General features: G+C 39.9%; 1 protein-coding gene across 1 annotated transcript in view; it reads right to left on the bottom strand.

Annotated features, from left to right (window-relative positions):
* The window catches only part of ATRNL1 (attractin-like 1), an 827,041-nt gene that overhangs the window by 736,020 nt on the left and 68,369 nt on the right, over positions 1–22,652 (bottom strand). Inside the window, exon 6 of the mRNA XM_006831380.1 lies at positions 3,193–3,367. Within this exon, the coding sequence (XP_006831443.1) occupies positions 3,193–3,367 (175 nt within the window). The remainder of the gene's footprint in view (positions 1–3,192; positions 3,368–22,652) is intronic.

Raw genomic sequence — 22,652 nt, 5'->3', positions numbered from 1 at the left:
ATTGTTGTTGTTGTTGTTAAGTGCCATGGAGTTGGTTCCCACCCATAGCAACCCTGTATAGGGCTTCCAAGGAGTGGCTGGTGAGCCTGAACCACCGACCTTGTTGTTTAAACCAACTTTGCAGTCCAGGCACTAACCCACAGCACCACACCAGGACTCTAGGATTCCCATAGCAACTCTTAAAATCAAGTCAAGAGTATACTCAAAACTCTTCAGTGACTCTTTAAACCCCCTACCCCATCAATCTCCATGCCCCATTATCGCTCTAATTCCGTGCCAGTTACATGGGTCTCTTTGCTGATCCTCTAACACTACAGGCAGCTTCTACCTTAAAGCCTTTGTCCCTGCTCTGGGTAACTACACTGCCAGCCCCCTTGCCTCCTTTAAATCTGTGCTCAGTCTTCACTTTTTCCACGTAGCCTACCTTGACAAGTCCATTTAAAACAAGAACTCCGTCTCCTCTTTGGCACCCCTACTATCTGCCTAATCTATCACCCATATATCACAGCTAGATGATATATCTACTCACAAATATAGATAGATAGCTAGATAGACAAATATAATTTATTTTTTCATTGTCTGGCTTGCCTGACTAACTCTCAGAGAGACATTACTTATGACTGGTAATACATCCAAAGTACCCAGAAAATAGTTTAAGTTCTTAAACACAGTGCGCTGAGTTCATAAACACATAATTATTTTCACTTATGCCGATATATACATACATATATACATACATTCTATAAATACTTCTCTCTAAAGTCATAGACGCTAATACAGAACTTTGATATTCTTTACTGAAAGTTACTGTCTTGAAATGTAATAGCTACACCCCAATTAAATTCTACTAAAGAATACACAGCAAGTTATGACAGACACTATGACTTCTAAAAGCTATCTAAGTGCCCTTACCTACAATTGAACTACATTCCGTGTGGTGGAAAACTGTTCTCTAAGCTGCGAAACAGCAACAAAAATTATCTCTGATCTGAAGTTTATAACACCCCCCCCCCCAAAATCATAGCTTATTATAAATCTTTACAAACACTACAACCAAAAGAACCAGGCTCTACCTGGTTCAAATGGAAAATAACACAAGTTTAGAAGAACATCAAATAATAGTTGTCACTTGGATTTTAATATCTAATTTGCACAGGGACAAGCTTAAGATTGCCAATGTTTTCTTGACAATTTTGATCTCAGTCTTCAGAACTCAACTTTGCAAATATCACAATTTAATTCAAAGTTTTACTCTATTTTCATAGACATTTGATTTTCCTTAATCAGATTGATTTTCTTTTCATTTCCACACTGAAATCTCATTACTTATCCAAGTTCCTTTCACATCTCACTACTCCTCTTTCAATTCTTCCTATATTTTTACTAGCCATATATACATATTTTATGTTACAGAATTCTAGTTGTTCATTTACTTACCTGCTTCCCTCAAGAATGCACATTATTTCATAGCTTCATTTCAGTTATTTTTCAAAAAGAGCTTTAAAGCAATCTCTTCTTATACTCAATAGAATTTCTTAAATCCCCTCGCCCCAAATGTAAAGGACTCATAGATAGAGTATATTTAGTATGTGTATAGAGTGGATATTATACAGTATGTGGCACTGTAGGATTAGCACTGAACTGCTAACTGAAAGGTTGACAGTTCAAACCCACCAGCTACTGGGTCCCTAGGAGTCGGAACCGACTTGATGGTACTTACAGCAAAAGCATATTCTGTGGGCAGAGTTACTAGATAAAAATAGGATGTCCAGTTAAGTCTGAACTGTGGGCAGAGTTACTAATAAAAATAGGATGTCCAGTTAAGTCTGAACTGTGGGCAGAGCTACTAGATAAAAACAGGATGTCCAGTTAAGTCTGAATGTCAGATAAGTAACAAATAATTATTGGCATATGTATGGTCCTGGTGTGTCACTGTAGGATAAGCACTCGACTGCAAGGTTGTTTAGAACTGAAAGGCCTGTGGCTCTAATTCACCAGCTGCTCCTCGGAAACCCTATACAGGGTCGCTATGAATCAAACCAGACTCGATGGCTCTTTACAACAACATGAGCCACATAGTATTTGAGACCAAACAAAAACATTGTGTGAAACCTACTTAATACTATCTAAAAATAGCATTTTTTTATCTGAAATTCAAACTTAGCTGGGTGTCCTATACATTTATTTGCTAATCTGGCAGCCCTATTGGGTTTACACCATTATGGTAGAGTCTCTGTGCCTGACCTGAGTGGGTGATACCTGTGTAGCACCTGTCATGGCATATGCTTACCCACATAACCCACATTCATAACAGATGATGCTGCAGTGGAATAATTCATAAAATACAATAATCTGCTGGAAAAAATACTCAGATAAAGCTCCTATTCGTGTGTTTCCCCTTATCACCCTGTTAGACACAGGGTGATAAGTCAAGTCAGTTTCAACTCATAGCGACCCTATGCACAATATATTGAAACACTGCCGGCTCCTGCACTAAAAATAAATGAATCTATTTTCTAACTATTGACAGTCCTCTCAGAGTAAACGCTCTTAAAGTACATACGAAATGAATGTTCAGGAAAATTTAAATTTACAGAACAAACTTAAAGTGTTTTTGTATAAGACATTACACTTCATTCTTGGGGAGGGAAGGAATGCATTAGTATGAATAATACCCAATAAAAGCATGGTCTCACTTTATTTAAAGTTAGCAGTTTCTTACTAAGATTACAAGTAGTCTATAGAGGTAATGAAGGCGCTCTGGTAGCATAGTAGTTACGAGTCGAGTTGCTAACCTCAAGGTCAGCAGTTCAAAACTACCAGCTGCTCCATGGGAGAAAGATGAGACTTTTTGCTTCCATAAAGATTTATAACCTCAGAAACCCTATATAGGATCTTTATGAGTAATAACCGACTCCAAGGCACATAACCACCACCACCATAGAGATAGTGGAGTTTCTATACACACATATTAAAAATAATAATAATTAGTAAATGTACAATGGCAATTTTAGACAAACTGAACTTACACAGTCCAAAGTAAGCCCCATGTAGCAAATAAATAGTATACCAAAGATAACCGCTGGTAAGTTTGAACAGAAAAAAAGACATGTAACACAGTCTTATTAAAAAAAAAAAAAAAGAAAATTCAGTTTAAAATGAGATTGTGAATATCTGAAAAATATTACTTACTTCAAGACCATTTGAAAAGAACTGTAGTTAAAAGTATATCCGCCAATCACCCACATAAACTTCCCATGTAAAACGGCTTTATGTGAAGCCCGGCCTACAGAAGGACTGAAGGGTTTAACATTTGGCAGAATCCAGTAAGACTCGGTAGAAGGGACATTCAAAGAGCAATCAGGACCTATTTAAAAACAGAACCAAACAACACACTGCATTAGACAGCGCCCTTAGATTACAAAAGAGAAGCAGTGGGTTAAGAGAATTCAATAATTCAATGTTCATCATGTTCATAATGTAATAGTCCTTAAATATATAATAAATGATCCGAAATATAATTTTTTAAATTCTAACATCAAATGTAGTGAGTGCCTACAAGAAAGAGTCAGACATTCAATCAATCTTGAATATGTTCAAATAAATACCACCATCTGAAAGAAATGTTTAAGCAATGTAAAAATTTAGATTAACTTGAAATGTTAGAATTTCACATACAGTTCTGACTCTTAACAGCAGTCTGATCTATGATCTATGGCAAGTCTGTTTAGCACTCTCATTATAAAGTCTTCATGTGTAAAATATAAATTGTGCTTTACCCGCTAGGCATTGCTATTAATATTTGGTTTTTAGAAGGACAGTAGAAATGAAAGCATTTGTAAATTATAGTCCTAAAAATATATAAAATAAAGATTACAGTTTTTTCTTAGCATTATTCAATTGCCTTACACACTTATGAAAGCTGGGTAATGAATAAGGAAGACGGGAGAATAGGTGGTTTTGTACTAGGAAAGCTGATGTCGAATATTGAATGTACCATGGATGGCCAGAAGAATGAACAAATCTGGGTTGGAAGAAGTAGAGCCAGGGTGCTCCTTAGAAGCAAGGATTTGCTGTTGTTGTGTTCTTGAGTCAGTTCAGACCCGTAGCAACCCTGCACAGGGTTTCCGAGGAGCAGCTGGTGAGATTGAACCCCCAACCTTGCAGTTCAAATGGCTTTGCAGTCTGGCACATTAACCCCCAGTGCCATACCAGGACTCAGAACTAAGGAAGGTGAGATCTTTTATCATGTACTTTGAGCATGTTACTTCAGGAGGGCCCTGTCTATGGAGAAGACCATCACACTTGGTGGAGGGTTAGTCAAACGGAGGAAGGCCAGATGGACTGACACAGTGGCATCCACAGGCTAAAGCATATCAATGATTGTGCGGATGAAGCAGGACTCAGCAGTGTTTTGTTCTGTTGTACAGAGAGAGGGTTGCTATGAGTTGGAATTGACTCAATGGCACCTCATAGCAGCAACTTTTTTTGATAAATAATTTTACTGGAACACAGTCATAATTATGCATTTAAACATTTTCTATGACTGTTCTTACACAAGAGTAGCAGATAAGTAGCTAACTGACACTACTATTGTTAAGTGCTATCAAGACAGTTCCAACTCACAGCAACCCTGTATAGGATTTCTGAAAAGCAGCTGGTGGATTTGAACTCCCAAACTTGTGGTCTGCAGTCCAGTGTTGATTCTAAATTGCCACACCAGGAGTCTATATGGGCTGCACTATATGAGCTGTAAAGTAAAAAATATTGACAATCTTACCCTTTACAGAAAAACTTTGGCTGATTTAAGAAGAACTTGACCACATGAACATCATTTATATATATATGTTACCTTCTTAAAAAGGAAACATAGGGGGGGAAAAAAGGAAACAGACATTTTAAACAAAACAAATGAGGTAAAATACTAACAGATTCATCTAGATAAAGGTTTCACTGGGGTATTCTTTGTATTATTCTTACTCTTGCAACTTTTCTATATTTTTGAAACCACACTATCCCCAAGTAAAATGTTAAAAACCAATAGACCACTGCACAGAACTGGAAGCAGGCAAGTAATATCTGACTGCAGATGTGATTAAATTCAGCATTTTGTGATGGGGAGAGTTTCTAGGACTATCCAAGGAAGCCCTAGATGTGATCACAAATGTCCGTACAAGAGAGGGAGATGAAGATTTGACTACAGAAGAAGGTAGCAAGATGGATGATGGGTCAAGGGCATAAGGAATGCAGGCGCACAGCTCTAGAAGCTGGGAAGTCAAGAAAACAGATTCTCAATGTTCAGCTAGCACTGAGCAGTGGACATCTCCCAGGACAATCCGCACAAGCACAGCAAGACTGGAGGCAAGAGGAAGCTCTATCACAAGAAGAGGAAGTATGAACTGGGATGTCCAGCTGCCAACACTACGATCAGTCTCTCGGTGCACACATAGTTGATGTGAGAGCAGGCAACAGGAAGGACCAGGCCCCTAATGTGGGGGCCTTCCCCTGGGGCTCTGAATCCACTAGCTCATTGATGCTGTCATAAACGAGCTGGTCCACACCTGGGGAGGCCCTACTTCCAGCTCACTGTCAGAACACCACCCCAGCAATGGTACAAGTCACACTATCCACTGACATCTGAGGAAGAAGAGAGTTCAAACAAAAAGTTGCTGTTGTTGTTAAGTGCCATCGAGTCGGTTCCGACCCATAACGACCCTGGATAGGTTTTCCGAGGAAAAGTTGGTGAGGTTGAACCTCCAACCTTGCAGTTCAAACGGCTTTGCAGTTTGGTGCATTAACCCACAGCGCCACACCAGGACTCCATCAACAAAAAGTGATGGACACAAATTCAGAAGAAATAGAATGTCAGGAAAAAGAATGCACAAATTCCAGTCTTTCGAAGGATCCAGCTTGGCCACGCCCGCTTCTTGTGGTTAAGGTGGTGACGCAGACAGGTAAATGCTAGAACTAGGGCAAGGAGCTGAGAGGACTCAAGGCCCGGAAACAAGAACAACCCTCCATCCTCCTGATGTGGCACTGTAGAATAAGCACTGGGCTGCTAACCACAAGGTTGGCAGTTCAAGCCCACCAACCGCTTTTCGGAAACCCGACACAGGGTCGTGCTAAGTTGGAACCAACTCAACAGAACTTAACAACAATAACAGCCTTTATCAAAAAAAGAAAAGAAAACAGATTTTCTTCTGGAACCTCCGGTAAAAAGCCAGCCCTGTCAACATCTACTTTCTACTCAGAGAAACTGGTTTTGGATTTGTGATATCTGAACTGAAAGAAAATAAACACGCTGTTCTAAAACACCAAGTTTGTGGTCATTTGTTACAATAATCATAAGAAACAAGTACAGAGCTATTTAACGGAACAAACAATTCCAAAGGTGTTAAAAAAAAAAACAAAAGTTAAAAAAAAAAACTCTCCTGCTAAGGCTGAATTTTCCAACCAAATAAAGAAAAGCAGCTAAAATGTTTCCTATCTTTATTACCAAATTTTGTGTAACTTCTGGCAATTAGTAGAAGGAATGATCAGCAGCCCAGCTCTACATATTATATTTTTAAATGTCCAAATTAATTAAGTTTATAAATTAAATGGTAAGATTTAAGAATATATCTTAACTTATGGATGCAGTAGCACAAAAGAGGGAACAAATCTTTACAGCGAGGATCACTCCCACCCCCTCCATATACACAGTAGACAGGGATGGGCAACTTGGACTCTGGCTACCCAAAATGGGAGGCTAGAAAAGCAAGTGACTAGCTTACAAGCTTTCAACAGGGAGCCTAGATCCAGAGGGCACAGAGGAAGGTAGAATCTCCACTGAGTAGTATCCAATCTGTCTGGGCGGGGCTAATGAAAGGAGATGGGGATAGGTCCCTTGTGGCACAATAGTGAATAATTGTTATCAGGGCAGACTGCGAGGGTTGGAAATGTAAAGGTAGATGTTTTGTAGCAAAAGGAGGGGAGTGATTGACTATGCAGTCCAGGAGCAGAGGTCCCTGGAACCATCAAGGGAAAAGAACGGAGTGTGAGACCCTACCCAGAGAAGCAGTGACGCCAGAGATGGAGGCAGAGATGATGACGTGGAGAGATGTAACAGCTGGGGACTTTAGACACAGAGAGGGAGAGGGACTGTGTGCTGATGACTGGGGGGCAGGCTTGCAGGGTATACCCTTTGGTTGGTTGATGATGCATGGAGGGGCTTGTAACCAAGGCAATGAAATGATATATATGATAGGATGAATGTAAAGCTAATGTTTTCCCATGTAAACTGTCACATAATCAAAATACTTAAACAAAAAAAAAAAAACCTTAACCATGAGTCTTGATTGACAGCTGCTTCTAGAAGCAGACCTAACCTTCCCCCCTCCGCATCCTCATCATGAACTAATTGCTGCTGGGTAGCCATTCCCTCCTAGTTCAACATCTAAGGGCACCCCACGGACTAGGAGTAAAATATAAGTATTTTTCTCTATAAAGAAATGGTTATGTTGTTCTCAGACCATGTGCTACTGTTCCAAAGTCTGGGAAAAAAAGTCACATCTCAAAAAAAAAGAATATGTCTTAATTCTTATGATTCAACAGTGAGTAATTGTTATCATGACTAATTGCAATTGTCACAACTGTAAAGGTAGAAACTTTGTATCATAAAATGGGGAGTAGTTAATCTTACATTCCAGGAGCAGAGGACCCTAGGACCATCAAGGGAGAAGAGCGTAAGTGGAATATGGGATCCTATCCAGAGAAGCAGTGACATCAGAGATGGAGGCAGAGAGGAGGACATGGAGAGAGAGAGCAGCTGAAGACCCTAGACTCATGGAAAGAGAGGGACTGACTGCTGGCGGCCAGAAGGCAGGCTTGCAGAATGTGCCTTCTGGTTGTTTAAATGATTATATATTCTTGAGGGTTTTTTTTGTGTAAATCAAAAACACAAACAAACAAACAGAGAGTAGAAGCAAATATTGTTGAATGATGATGCATTCAGGGAACTGTAATCACTGCAATGATACAAAATACAATAGGATGAATGCAAAACTGATGTCCTCCCATGTAAACTATCACTCATTGCACAATAATAGCTTTAAAATAAAGAAAAAGAATATATCTTAAAGTTTTAAGCAAACTTCTCTTTTCTAATATGCAGCTTTCTGCATACTGAAATCAAAATGATTAAAAATATGAATTATGAATTTGGAATCCAAATAGCTATAAAGAGTACTTTAGACCTATATGGGCTTACCCAGCCATGTAAACATCTAATATTGATAACTCCATTGAAGTCCAACTAACCCTGACTCTTTATAAAATATGGCTGTGAAAAATCTACCATTGTATAACCGGTTCCTCTGCATAGCTTGTCCTGCATACCTCCTTTCAGCCAGGATGGGTATGTCCTCAAAGTAAATACATCTCAGTTGTTTAGAAAAGAACACCATAAATGAATTCACATTATAGTGGTTTCCTATCAAGATTTAATATTCTGCCTTCTCCACAGGTTATCTGTGGTGTAATAAGCCAAAGAGCATAAATGAATTTCTAACGCTGTAACTTAAGGCATTAGTAACAGGCTGCTGAGAGTCCGATCTCTGCTGGAAAGCTGCTCCTTGGAAACCCGATACAGGGTCACTAGGAGTTGGAACCAACTGGATATCACTTAACAACAAAATAAAAGTAGGAGAGCCCTGGTGTGGTGCTATACGATAAGCACTGGACTACTAACTGCAAGGTCGACAGTTCAAACCCACCAGCCACTCTCAGAAACCCTGTACAGGGTAACTATGAGTCGGAACCAACTCAAGGGCAAACAACATAATCATAGAAACTACAATCATATACTTATCCCTCCTAAATGTTTATCTCCAATGCCACAATCTCTCTTGAATTTCAGACTCAAACTCAATCTACTTATCTGACATTTTTCATTTGAGTGTCTAATAATTATCTTGAACTTAACATGTCCAAAACTGTCATTGTGATTTTTCCCTCCCCAACAAGCTCTTTCAGCAGTGTTTACCGTCTCAGTCAATGGTACCTCCATTAATCCAGTTACCAGGGGAACAAGCTTTGGTGCCATTCTCAAGTCTCTCTCCTACAGCCACATTAATCCATCATGAGGTATGCATGCACAGCGCCTTTACTGCTGGTCAATGGTGGCTGCTAAGAAGGTTTGGCTTCACTGTTCCTTGTATCCCATTTCTCTTCTCAGCTCCTCTGACCTCTCCCATGAGATAATACAAACTTCCTCAGGTTCCGTACTACAGCTGGCACAGTAGTTAAAGCATTCAGCTGCTACCCAAAAGGTCAGTGGTTAGAACCCACTAGCTACTCTGTGGGAGAAAGATGTAGTCATCTGCTTCCCTAAAGACATGTTGTTGTGTTGCTGTGGTTAAGTGGTGTCAAGTCAGTTCTGACTCATAGTAACCACGTCTAGGGTTTCCTAGGAGCAGTTGGTAGGTCTGAACCACTAGCCTCGTGGTTAGCAGCCCACTGTTTACACAGCTAGGATACACTTGGGGCAGCTCTACTCTGACCTATAGGGTGGCCAAGAGTCAGAATCAACGCAAGGGCAGTGGGGTTACCTGGCGCAGCATGATTTATCCAGGATTCTGCTCTAGTCCTACACCAGTGTCCATTTTGATTGATTGGTGACTGAGTAGTGTCTCACCAGTTATGAACACCCTTCCTGCTGCCTTCCTCTAGTGTTCCTGTCCTGGCCAAGTCACCGTCCACTCTCAACTGGACTCCTGTCATAGACCTTCAACTGGTCTCTTCATTTCCATTCTTGTTCCTTTCTCACCACATTTAACTGTCCATAATGTAAGGACAGTCCTTAAAAATATAAATAAACCTGTATCACTCCCCTCCTCAAAGTCCTTCAGTGATTTCCCCTCACACTAAGGAAAATCCTTCAGAAGACCTTCAACCCCAACACGAAGCGTATTCAGAATACACTTAATGAAAACAAATGAATGAAAGAACCCAAGAGCTTAAAAGGATTAAAAAGTTATGAGACAGGGATGTAAACCTAGTCTGTGAAACGTTGGAGAAATTACTGAAATTCTTAATCATGAAGAACACAGGAGTTTGTGAAGACAAAATGAGCCTGTGTGTGAAGTCTCCTTTGTTGTTCTTAAATGCCATCAAGTTGGTTCCAACTCACAGAGACTCTGTATAGGGTTCCTGAGGAGCTGCTGGTGGGTCTGAACTACCAATCTTGCGGTTAAAACAATCCAGAGGTTATCCTACAGCACCACCACACTAGCCCTCCTCATACATGAGAAATCCCTCAAAATAGCAACTTTATTGTCGTTAATATGCCAACATCCTCATTTCAGATACAAGGAAGCTAAGAATAACTAATTTTATAAGCAAAATAGGTAAATCCTAAAGTCATTGAATATTAATTATAGCTATGCAATCCAGAAGAAAAACTAAAACTGCAAGTAAACCATTTCTGTAATGACAAGTAACCACAATTTGAGAAATAATCACAAATAACAAAATCTAGAATAAAGGCAGGACCAGAAAGTACTAGAAATTCAGGCCCACCTGACCCAAGTCATGGTATTTTCAATGTGAGCCTTATCCGCATGAGAAAGCTGGGCAATGAATGAGGAGCACCAGAGAAGAATCGATGTATCTGAATTACGGTGATGGAGACGAATACTGAAAGCATCATGGACTGCCAGAAGCACAAACAAATCTGTCTTGGACAAGTACAGCCAGAATGCTCCTTAGAAGCAAGGATGGCGGGACTGTCTTTTATATTTTGGACATGCTCTTAGGAAGAGACCATTCCTTATAAAAGGACATCATGCTTGGAAAAGTGCAGGGTCACCGAAAAAAAAAGGAAGACCCCCCCCTCCAACAAGATGGATTGCCATAGTGATGGTAACAACAGGCTCAAATGTAACAATTCTGAGATTGGAGCAGGAGCGCTCAGTGTTTCCTTCTGTTGTGCATCAGGTCGCTATGAGTCAGAACTCACTCCACAGCATTTAACAACAACATAACACAATATTCTTCTAATGCAGTCCCAGGGCAACTCATTTATAGTTTTTCTTCCTTTGCAAAGTATTCTAATTTTTCTACAGTGAAAAAATTCTTCCTAAAAGAATCTATCTCTAATAGATATCTCTGATTTTACTAACAGAATTCGGTACAAAAAAATGTCATCTGATTACACAAATCTAGTTTACAAACTAACTTTGCTTCCACAAAGGAGGATAAATATTTAAAGTTATCAGCTAAGCGAAATTAGCAATTCTCCTAAGGTCCCACAAATTTGTGGAGAGAATTCTATGTTAATTTCTGATATTACTAGAAAAACTGCAATTGCTGTGTTCAAAATATGCAGAAGAGATGCTAGCAGAAACGCTATCTTCCCCCAACAACACATTAGATGAGTCACTCCTACTGATTAATATTTCAGCAGCTAGCTTTGATTTTTAAGACAAACGAATTAGGCTAAGTGGAGCCAAGTATATAGTTTCTGAAATATGAAAACATGCACATACTAGAAAGAAGGAGGGTAACAGCAACCAAATTTAGCTACCTACTACCATCAAGTGGATTCTGACCTTGTACTGAAGGCATTAGAGAAAAACAAGGCTCTAAGAATGGTCAGAATACCTGTTAAGATATTTCATCAAATGGATGTGCCTATTTGTCTATGCTAAGACATTTAGAAAGGAGCTCTGGTAGCACAGTGGTTACAAATCAGGCTGCCAACCTCAAGGTCAACAGTTCAAAACTACCAGCTGTTCCGCAAGAAAAAGATGAGGTTTTCTGCTCCCGTAAAGTTTTACAGCCTCGGAAATCCTGTACAGGATCACTATGAGTCAGAACCAACTCCACGGCACATGACCACCACCACCAAGAAGGCAGCTACCTGGCCAACTGACTGGAAGAGATCCGTATCTGTGCCCATCCCAAATTAAGATGAGCTCATAAAATGCAGAAATTAATAATATTATTAATACCACACATAAGTAAAAGTTTGCTGAAGGTAATTCAAAACCAGGTGCAGCTGAACATTGATATAAAACTTCCAGAAATTCATTTCAGTTTCAGAAGAGGATATGAAATAAGGAATATCATTGCTGATAACAAATGAATCTTGGCTAAAAGTAGAGAATAACAGAAAGATGTTCATCTATGTTTTATTGACTATGCAAAGGCATTTGACTGTGTGGTTCATAGCAAATTATAGGTAACACTGCAAAGAATGGGAAATCCAGAACATGTAATTGTGCTCTTGAGGAACCTGTACATACACCCATTCGTTTTAACAGAGAGAGGACACTGTTTGGTTTAAAATCAGGCAAGTTGTGTGCCAGGGCTGTATTCTTTCACCGTTATAATTCAATCTGCATGCTGAGCTAACAATCGAAGAGGCTGTACTATACGAAGAAGAATGTGACATCAGGACTGGAAGAAAATTTAGTAACAATCTATGATATGCAGATGACAGGACCTTGCTTGCTCAAAGTGAAGAGGACTTGAAGCACTTATTGATGAAGATCAAAGACTCCTGCTTCTGTGGGCATTGACTGTGGATGCAAGTGAAATGAAATTTTTGGTTAACTTAAATTTTTGCTGTTTTTCTTAATGTTTCTTATTGGTCCAGTTGTGAGGATTTGTTATCCTTATGTTGAGATGTAATCTATATTAAAGGCTGTAATCTTTGATCTTCATCAAATAATATTCTGCATTGGACCAATCTGCAAAAACAGACCTCTTTTAAAATGGTAAGAAGTAAAGAGATCACGGTAAGGACTAAAGTGCACCTGACCCAGGTCAGGGTACTGTCAGTTGCCTCCTATGTATACAAAAGCTAGACAACGAATAAGAAACACTACAAAAAACTTGATGCCTCTGAATCAAAGAGCATCCGATACGCCCTGCCAGAAGAATGAACAAATCTGACTAGGGGTAAGGACAGTCAGAATGTCCCGCAGAAGCAAGGATGGTGAGATTTCATTTCATGTACTTTGGACATGTTATCAGAAAGACATCCTACTTGGTAAAATAGAGGGTCAGTAACAAATAGGAAAGGAGCTCTGGTAACGTAGTGGTTACGAATCGGGCTGCGAACCTTAAGGTCAGCAGTTGGAAACTCTCAGCCGCTCCACGGGAGAAACATGAGGCTTTCTGCTCCCATGAAGATTCACAGCCTTGGAAACCCTGTACAAGGTCACTATGAATCGGAACCAACTCCATGGCACATAACAACAACAACAACAACATAAAAGAGGAAGATGGTCAAAGAGATGGATTAACACAGTGGCTACATACAACAAATGAGCTTAGACAGCAGCAATTCTCAGGCTGGCGTCAGAGCCAGGCAAAGTTTCCTTCTGTTGTATGTGGGGTCGCTATAGTCAGGGCCAACCTGTTCCTGTTAGACACCTAACAATAACCGTCTTCATGGAAGCAGACTGTCACATCCTTCTCCCATGGAATGGCAGGTGGGCTCAAAGCCCACCTATCAGTTAGAAACTTCGCACTTAACCACTGCCCCACCAGCACGTCTATACGATAGCTGGATCCTGTCAAATAGCGAATTAGGAGGAAAAAACAAAAATTAGTCTTGGTCCAGGAATTCTTTTCAAAGGTATAAATTAAAATTATACCTTTAATTTAGATCTAATATATATCATCAGGAAGTAGTCTTGGTGGCATCACAGGATAAGTAAGCACTGAATTACTAACCACAAGGGCAGCAGTTGAAACCCACCAGCCACTCCATGGGAAAAAGATGAGGATTTCTGCTCCTGTAAAGATTTACACCCTCGGAAACCCTGTACAGGGTCGCTATGGGTCGGAACCGACTCAATGGCACTTAACAACAACAACAACAAAGATATACAGCCTCGGAAACCCTATAGAGAAACACTATGAGTAGGAAGTGACTTGGTGACAGTGAGTGAGCTATACCATCATGAAAAAATACATATTTTACTAATAAAGTTGAACATGTCTAAAGGGCCTCATATGAGTATTTTTTTCTTATAGTTCTCAACCAAAACCATTAGTTAATACTTCTAACTCAGAACTGTATCAAATGCAGGTTAACTCTGTTACTGCAAAGACCATTTTGATACTTTAAGTAAATACAGTAAAGGGGAAAATCAACCATCTAACAGTAGGCATCCTGGTGTGGGGCTATGGGCTAATATGCCCAACTGCCAGGTCAGTTTCCACCGTTGGTAGTTACCAGCCCTTAGAAATACTAAACAGGGTCGCTCTGGGTTGGAACTGACTCAATGGCACTTACCAACAACAGCTGCAGCTCACCGGTACAATGTCAGTTAGGGTCCTTTGATTGTAAGCCACATAAACTAATTTTATGAACTTAGAAAAAAAAAATCGGGAGTTCAGAAAACTTTAAAACAAGGGTGAAAAAATCAGGCTTGGCTAGACAGACACCTGGATTTATCATCCCATCAAAACTACCTCGATGAGTGGAAGGCAATTTCCCAAAAAGAAATTGGATTGCTGATAAGAAAGGGAAATGTATGCTGGGAAGGGAGATTTTAAGAGAGATAGATGCACTAGCTTATTGTAATCATTCCAGAAATAATCTTATTAATATGTGCACTGAATCAGAAATTTTCCAATAAAGGCAAAACAAGATAACATCATTGCAGGTGTCCTATCCTGCAACATTAATATTTGAAAAATTTGACTTTATTATAATATCTATAGGATTCTATATGCTTTCTAGGCCATAAAACCAATCTCCAAAGGTCAGGTTTCCATTTTCTTGTATTTTAAATGTCCAAAGCTGTTCTCCCAAAGTGATGGTAAATTTTGTATGTGAACTTAGCTAGTTTATTTAATCGAACACTTATCTAGGTGTTATGGTAAAGGTACCGTATAGATGTGGTTAAGAGCAATACTCAGTGGGGTCTAGTAAAGAACACCGTCCTTGATAACGTGGGTGGGCCTCAAGACTGCAGTGCCAACTCCTGCCAAGTTTCTAACCTGTTAGCCAACCCTACAGAGCTCATGCCTGCTGTTGTTGTTGTTAAGTGCCATCAAGTTGGTTGCGACTCGCAGCAACCCTGCATAGGGTTTTCAAGGAGCAGCTGGTGGGTTTGAACTACCAACTTTGTCATTAGCAGTCCAGTCCTCATCCTATAGCGCCACATCAAGATTCCACATTTACAAGTTGAGCCAATTCTATAAAATAGAATTGTGTGTGTGTGTGTGTGTGTGTGTGTGTGAACACTGACTGACATAGGCCAAGATTTTTACTTTATAAAACAATGAATTGGAACAATGAATGAACTACTTCTGTTCCGGGAATATTAAGTCCTCACAGTTTCAATCAATGATGCTTTTATAATAGGAGAAGGAGCTGACCTTTTCTTCAGTAACATCAATGATTTCCAACTCTTTTTGAGCTGTGGAAGTCTTAAAGTTTACATGAGCTCTTCACATATAAAATACCCCACGGTGGTGACGTAGATGATAAAGTTGACCAAGTGTCACTATCCTTCATCCTACTACACCTCATATTACCCAGCCCTTGAGTCATACATTTTAAAAACCACAAATATAATCAAAATATGTGTGTTGTTGTTAAGTGCTGTTGAGTCGGTTGCAATTCATAGCGACCATGTATGTATAGGGTGTCCAAGGTTATAAATCTTTGCAGGAGCAGAAAGCCTCATCTTTCTCACAAAGAATGACTGGTGGGCTCACAGTCCGTGCTTATGCTAGAGAACCACCATGCTTCAAAAAAAAATACGTGTGCAGAAAAACTTTATTTCAAAATGTGAAAGATCTCTTTTGGGAATAAATGTTGATAACTTCAATCTTTTCTCCATTTAGGTGCAATTGAGACAGTACCGACTCATAGTAACCCTATGCACAGCAGAACGAAGCACTGTCTAGTCCTGGGCCAACCTCACAATCATTGGTACATTTGAGCCCATTGCTGCTGCCAATGTGCCAATCCATCTAGTTGGGGGTCTTCCTCTTTAAAGCCAATCCTCTATTTTACCAAACATTGTACTCTTCTCCAGTGATTGGTCCTTCCTGACAATATGTCTGAAGTCTGAGAGATTAGGTCTGGTCATCCAAGGAGCGTTCTGGCTGTACTTCTTCCAACACAGATTGGTTTGTATTTTTGGCAGTCCATGGTACATTTAATATTTTCCTCCAACATAACTCAAATACATCAATTCGTCCAAAATCTTCCTTATTCACATATGAGGTTACTAAAAATACCATGGCTTGGTTCAGGCACACATTAATCCTCAAACTGACATCTGTGCTCTTGAATACTTTAAAGAGGACTTGTTCAGCAGATTTTCCTAATGCAGTATGTCATTTAATTTCTTGACTGCTGATTCCAAGAGAGTTGATGGTTGACCCAAGCAAAATGAAGTCTTTGACAACTTCAATCTTTTCTTCCCTTATATGGATGTTGTTTATTGGTCCAGTGTAAGGATTTTTGTCTTCTTTACATAGAGGTGCAACCCTACTAAAGGCTGTGATCTTTGATCTTCATCAGTATTTTAAGTCTTCTTCACTTTAAGCAAGCAAAGTTGTATCAGCTGCATTTCAAAGGTTGTTAATGAGTCTTCCTCCACTCCTGTTTCAACATTTTTCTTCATCTAATCCAGCTTCTCAGATGGTGTGCTCAGCAGACAGACTGAATAAGTATGGTGAAAGAACACAATCCTGGTGCACACTTTTCCTAATTTTAAGCTGTTCAGTGTTCTCTTGTTCTGTTCAAACTGCCGCTTGGTCTATATACAGGTTTCTTATGAGCACAACAAGTGTTCCAGAATACTCATTCCCTGTAATTTTGTCCATAGCTTGTCATGAGCCACACAATTCAAAAGCCTTTACATAGTCAGTAAAAACACAGGTAACAGTTTTCTGGTATTCTCTGCTTTCATCCAAGATCCACCTGACTTCAGCAATGATATCCCTCATTCCACATCCTCTTCTGCATCCAGCTTGAACCTCTGGAATTCCTCTGTCAACGTATGGTTGCAGTCATGTTTTAATTATCTTTAGCAAAATTTTACTTGCATGCCATATTAACGATATTGTCTGATAATTTTCTGCATTCTGTTGGGTCACCTCTCTTTGGAATGGGCACAGATATGGATCTCCTCCAGTCAGTTGACCAGATAAGTTGTCTTCCAAATTTCTTGGCATAAATGAGTGCCTGCAGGGCTGCATCAGTTTGTTGAAAGATTTCTATTTGTATTACATTAATTCCCAGTGTCTTGTTCTTTGGCAATACCTTCAATGCACCTTGGACTTCTTCCTTCAGTATCATTCACTCTTGATCATATGCTACTTCTTGGAATGGTTGAGGACCATTTTTTTGTTTTGTTTTGATATTGTGACTCTGGGTATCCCTTCCATCTTGTTTTGATACTTTCTGCATCATTCAATATTCTGCCCAAGAACCCTTCAATATTTCAAGTTAAGGCTTGAATTTTTTCTTCAGTTCCTTCAGCTTGAGAAATGCTGAGTGTGTTCTTTCCTTTGGATTTTCTAACTCCAGGTCTTTGCACGTTTCATTAAAATTTGGAATAAATGTATCCCTCAAAATTATGTCTCATAAAAAAGCATCTAAAATCATGAAATATGAAAATAATGAAAGCATGTTAGTGCTGCTGTTGGGGGATCAGTTTTGACTTCCATGTGGTAGAGGACTGCTCCTCAGGATTTCCAGGCTGTAGTCTTTATGGATTGAACTGCAAGGTCGGTGGTTCAAGCTCACCAGCGTCTCCTTGGAAACCCTATACAGGGTCGCTATGGGTCGGAATCGACTCGACGGCACTTCACACAACAACAAATCTCTATGGAAGAAGTCCTGGTGTGGCATTGTAGGATGAGCACTGGACTGCAAGGTCAGTTTGAACCTCAAGGTAAGTGGTTCAAACTCACCAGCCACTTCTCATAAACCCTGTACAGAGCTTCTGTGAGTCAGAAACAACTCTCGACGGCTCTTAACAACAACAACATCCATCTTTATGGAAGCAGACCATCAGATTTTTTGCCTCGATGGCACGAGTTGATTTGAACTGCCAACCTTTCAGTTACAAGCCAAGCGCTGATCTCTTTGTGCCATTAAGGCTCCTTAACAAAAGCACACAAGTCAAGATGCTTTTAGGCACAATAATTAACCTGACTCACGTTATCGATTGGCAAATGTATAATGCTCATTGAATATCTTTAAAAATATGTCTGAGATGCAAACGTCCATAAATTGACATTTTAACCCAATGAAATGTATTAAATCTGCCTAGAAAAGGAAGAAATTACTATCTAAAGATTCATTACAAAGTCACTTCTTACTGAGAAGGAAATTGTTATGGTAGTTATCAGTCATTGAAATGGCTATGACCTTTGTAGCTGTACAAGGCAGTTTGCTGTTGTTGCTAGCTGTCAGTTCAATCAGCTCAACCTTACGTATAACAGGAGGAAAGGTTACCTCGTTGGCCTTTTTTCAAAACACTTTCACCAAATTGTCATCCCAAGACTCAGATAAGAGGAAATAATGATTCTGGCCTACAAATAAGAAACTACTGATGGCCAAATAGGTTACATTAACTTGCCCAAGATAACTCTAATCGTGGATACAGAAGCATTCCTCCATAAATTGGGTTAACTCTAAGAAACAGCTACTCTAAGTAGGAACACCATGCTTTGAAGGAAATCTATAAATCATGGCGTGAATAGGAAGAAACTCTATTCATATAGACCATGAAGTAATAAGGACTACTTCATAAAATAAAAGTCTAAGAAGAATTTAAGACTTTGATTCTGATTAGTTGAAAATGCCAAGTAAATCATTAGCTAGGCTGAAAGCAACAGGATTTCTTTCTGTTACTTACCTAATTCAAAGGCAGCATAATAAACAGTTGTAAATATTTCAATATTAGGCCAATTTCTGTAAAGAAGGCTCCTATACTCATAGGTCTAGCACAGAATCCTCTGAGGATTTTGTTGTGATCCAGAGCTCCATCCTTGGTTAAATTCTCCACCTACATTCACTGGTAGATTGGTGATCTCATCCAATCTCATGGCTTTAAGTACCATCCATGGTTTCCAACTTAATATTTTAAAGTCAAACACCCCTCAATGTACATGGCAGTGCAGATTTCTCTATATCTATATTAAACTTATTAAGTTGTTAAGTGCCATTGAGTGGTTCCGACTCATAGCCACCCTCTATAGGGTTTCAAAGGAGTAGCTGGTGAGTTTAAACCTCCAACCTTGTTGTTCAAACCACCCTTGAGGTCAAGTGCTTATCTTATGGCACCACAGATCCATATTATCAACTGTTTGCTCAACATTTTTTCTTGGCTATCTAAAAGGCATCCCAAAGTTAACGTACCACAACCAAACTGATCTTCTTCCTAAAACCTTCCTTAAACTGATGTTGTCAGATGCGTTTGAGTGGATTCTGACTCACAGGAACACTCCGTGGAGAGTTTCTAAGGCTATAAATCTTCATGGGAACAGAAAGCTTCATCTTCTTCCCACATTGTGGCTTGTGGCCTCAAACAGCTTACCTTGTGGTTAAGTAGTTCAGTGCTTATCCCACAGCGCCATCCCTCTGCCACAGATGACCTCACATCTAATAAAACTCACCACCATGAAGTCGATTTGTACTCATAGAGACCCTATGCAGGGTTTCTAAGATGGTAAATCTTTACAAGGGCAGACAGCCTCATCTTCCACAGAGTAGCTGGTGGGTTTGAATCACCGACCTTGAAATTAGCAATCTAGTGCTTATCCTACAGAGGCACCATGTTCCCTTCCTCACGTTGTAAAGTGCCGTCAAGTCGGTCCCGACTCACAGCAACCTGTGGTTCACAGTCCATTGCTGATGCTACAGCGTCACCCCAGGAGTTTATGACAATTCCACTTGTCCATGTTCCCAGGACAAAAAACTTAAGGGTCATCTTTGACTATTGTCTTTCTTTCACTCCCTGCATTCACTCCATCAGCAAATCCTATTAACCTTTCCTTTTAAATGACATTCACTATTTACGCAATGCCTACCCTCTCACCTGCTGCCACCCTGTGTGAGCTACCCTCAGCTCTCATCTAAATGATAGCAGTAGCTTTCCTCACTGGCTGTCTGCTTGGCAGTTCAGTCACAATACAATGCACAGCAGCCAACCAAAACCTTTAAAACCAAGATCACATCAATCTGTTCAAAATTCTCTACTAGCCCCCATTTCACTCAAGGTAAAAATCTTACAATGCCTATAAGACCTATAGAAGCTTTGATGATCAAGCCCTGTCTGTCACTTTCCCTCACTATTCCAATGAACCCGTAACTTCATATATCCACCATCTGCCTTCTAGAGCCCACATCTGACTCCTCTACCCTTTGCTAATCCAACTGCAGTCACAGTGGCCTTTATGTCGGTTCTCAAATGCACCAGGCATGCTCCCACTTTAGGGTTTTTGCACTTACTAGTCCCTCTGCCAAGCGTTCTGGTGTGGCGCTGTAGGATGAACATGGCGCCAGGTCGGTTTGAGCTGCAATGTCAGCCGTTCAGACTCACCAGCCTCTCCTCAGAAACCCTACATAGGGTCGCTATGAGTCGGAAGCAACTCAGCAGCGCTAAGCAACAAGAAGACACTCTGCCTAGAATGATCTCACACTAGATATCTATATGGTTAACTCCCTCACCTCTTTGAAGTCTTGGCTCAAATATAACATTCTTCAGAAGGCTTAACCTGACCATCCTATTTTAAATTTCAGCCCACACCTCCATATCTATCTATCCTTCTTTCCTGGCTTTTATTCCATTATCACCTTCTGACAAAGTGAATAATTGATTATTCATGGTTGCTCTCCTAAACTATGAGCTCCACCAGGATAAGGATCGTTGCCTGCTTTGTCCTAGGATGTACTCCAAGCGCCTAGAACAGTGCCCAGCATTTAGAAGCTGAAAAAGTTGTTACATTAACGAATGAAGAAAATGAATGAATAAGTGGATGTTGTTGTTGTTGTTGTGTGCCGTGGAGTCGGTTCTGACTCATAGTGACCCTGCACAGGGTTTCCAAGGCTTTTAATCTTTACAGGAGCAGAACGCCTCATCTTTCTCCCATGGAGCAGCTAGTAGTTTCGAACTGCTGACCTTGCAGTTCACAGCCCGATTCGTAACCACTACGTTACCAGATGATAAGGGTAGTCAAATATACACTCCCAAGCCTGGTTTTCTTTTAAACAGTAAACTTTTTAGGGAGATGAGCAATGAACATGCATTCATATGACTTTCAACTAACTGTCAAGTCTGCTATTTTCACTAGGTGGGAAGAAAAATGAAATCCAGCATATACCTATCCACAATTTAAATAAACGGAGAAATTCTGCTCATTTAAAATTTATAAGCTAACTTGTGAATTTATTCAGAACAACCTCTGATCTCATTTATACAAATGTTATTGTTGTTAAGTGCCATCAAGTAGGTTCCAACTCATAGCAATCCTGTATAGGGTTTCTGAGGAGCAGCTGGTGGGTTTGAACCACTGACCTTGTGAATGGCAGCCTAATTTTATCCTATAGCGTCACAGCAGGCATCCCATTTGTACCTACACACTATCCTACAGTAAACAAATGTGTCCTAATATGTTACACCACCACTCGTCTGTCAGTCTGTCCTACTGCGGTGGCTTGTGAGTTGCTGTGATTCTGGAAGCTATGCCACGGGTATTTTAAATACCAGCAGGGTCACCCATGGTGGACAGGTTTCAGATGAGCTTTCAGACGAATACAGACTAAGAAAAAGGAGTGACAAACTACATCTAAATATTTCGTCACTGAAAACCTTATGACTAGCAAAGAAACATGATCAGATATAGTGCCAGAAAATGAGCCCCTCAGGTTGGAAGGCACTTAAAATGCGACCAGGGAATAGCTACTTCCTCAAAGTAGAGTTGACCGTGATGATGTGAATGGAGTAAAGCCCATGAGAGAAAAGCCCGCGGGACTTTCATTTACTGATGGAGAACAACTCAAAATGAAGACAAATAGTTGTAAACATCCATTAAAAATCAAAACATGGAATGTATGAATGTAGGAAAACTAGAAATTGTCAAAAATTGTCAAAAATGAAACAGAATACATAAACATCAATATCTTAGGCATTAGTGAGCTGAAGCTGAAATGAACTGGTATTGGTCATTTTGAATCTGACAATACATGGTTGACTAAACTGGGAATGACAAGTTGAAGAGAAATGGTGTTGCATTCATCGTCAAAAAAGAACATGTCCAGATTAGTCATGAGGTACAACGCTGTCTGTGATGGGATAATACCCATGCACCTACAGGGAAGCCCAGTTAATACCACTATTATTCAAATTTACGAACCACTAAAGCCAATGAGGATGAAATAGAAAAATTCTACTAACTTCTTCAATCTGAAATGGATCAAACATGCAAGCAAGATGTATTGATCACTAGTGGTGATTGAAATGCAAAGGTTGGAATCAAAGAGGAAAGACCAGTAGTTGGAAAATATGGCCTTGGTGATAGAAATTATGCTGGAGATCACATGATAGAATTCTGCAAAATCAATGATTTGTTCATTTCAAATACCTTCTTTAGAAAGCATAAGAGACAACTATACACATGGACCTTGC

Source organism: Chrysochloris asiatica, unplaced genomic scaffold (assembly GCF_000296735.1).
Source record: "Chrysochloris asiatica unplaced genomic scaffold, ChrAsi1.0 scaffold00003, whole genome shotgun sequence".
NCBI classification, from domain to species: domain Eukaryota; kingdom Metazoa; phylum Chordata; class Mammalia; order Afrosoricida; family Chrysochloridae; genus Chrysochloris; species Chrysochloris asiatica.
The sequence above is the reverse complement of the archived record's forward strand: the minus strand, read 5'-3'. Positions and strand labels throughout refer to the sequence as shown.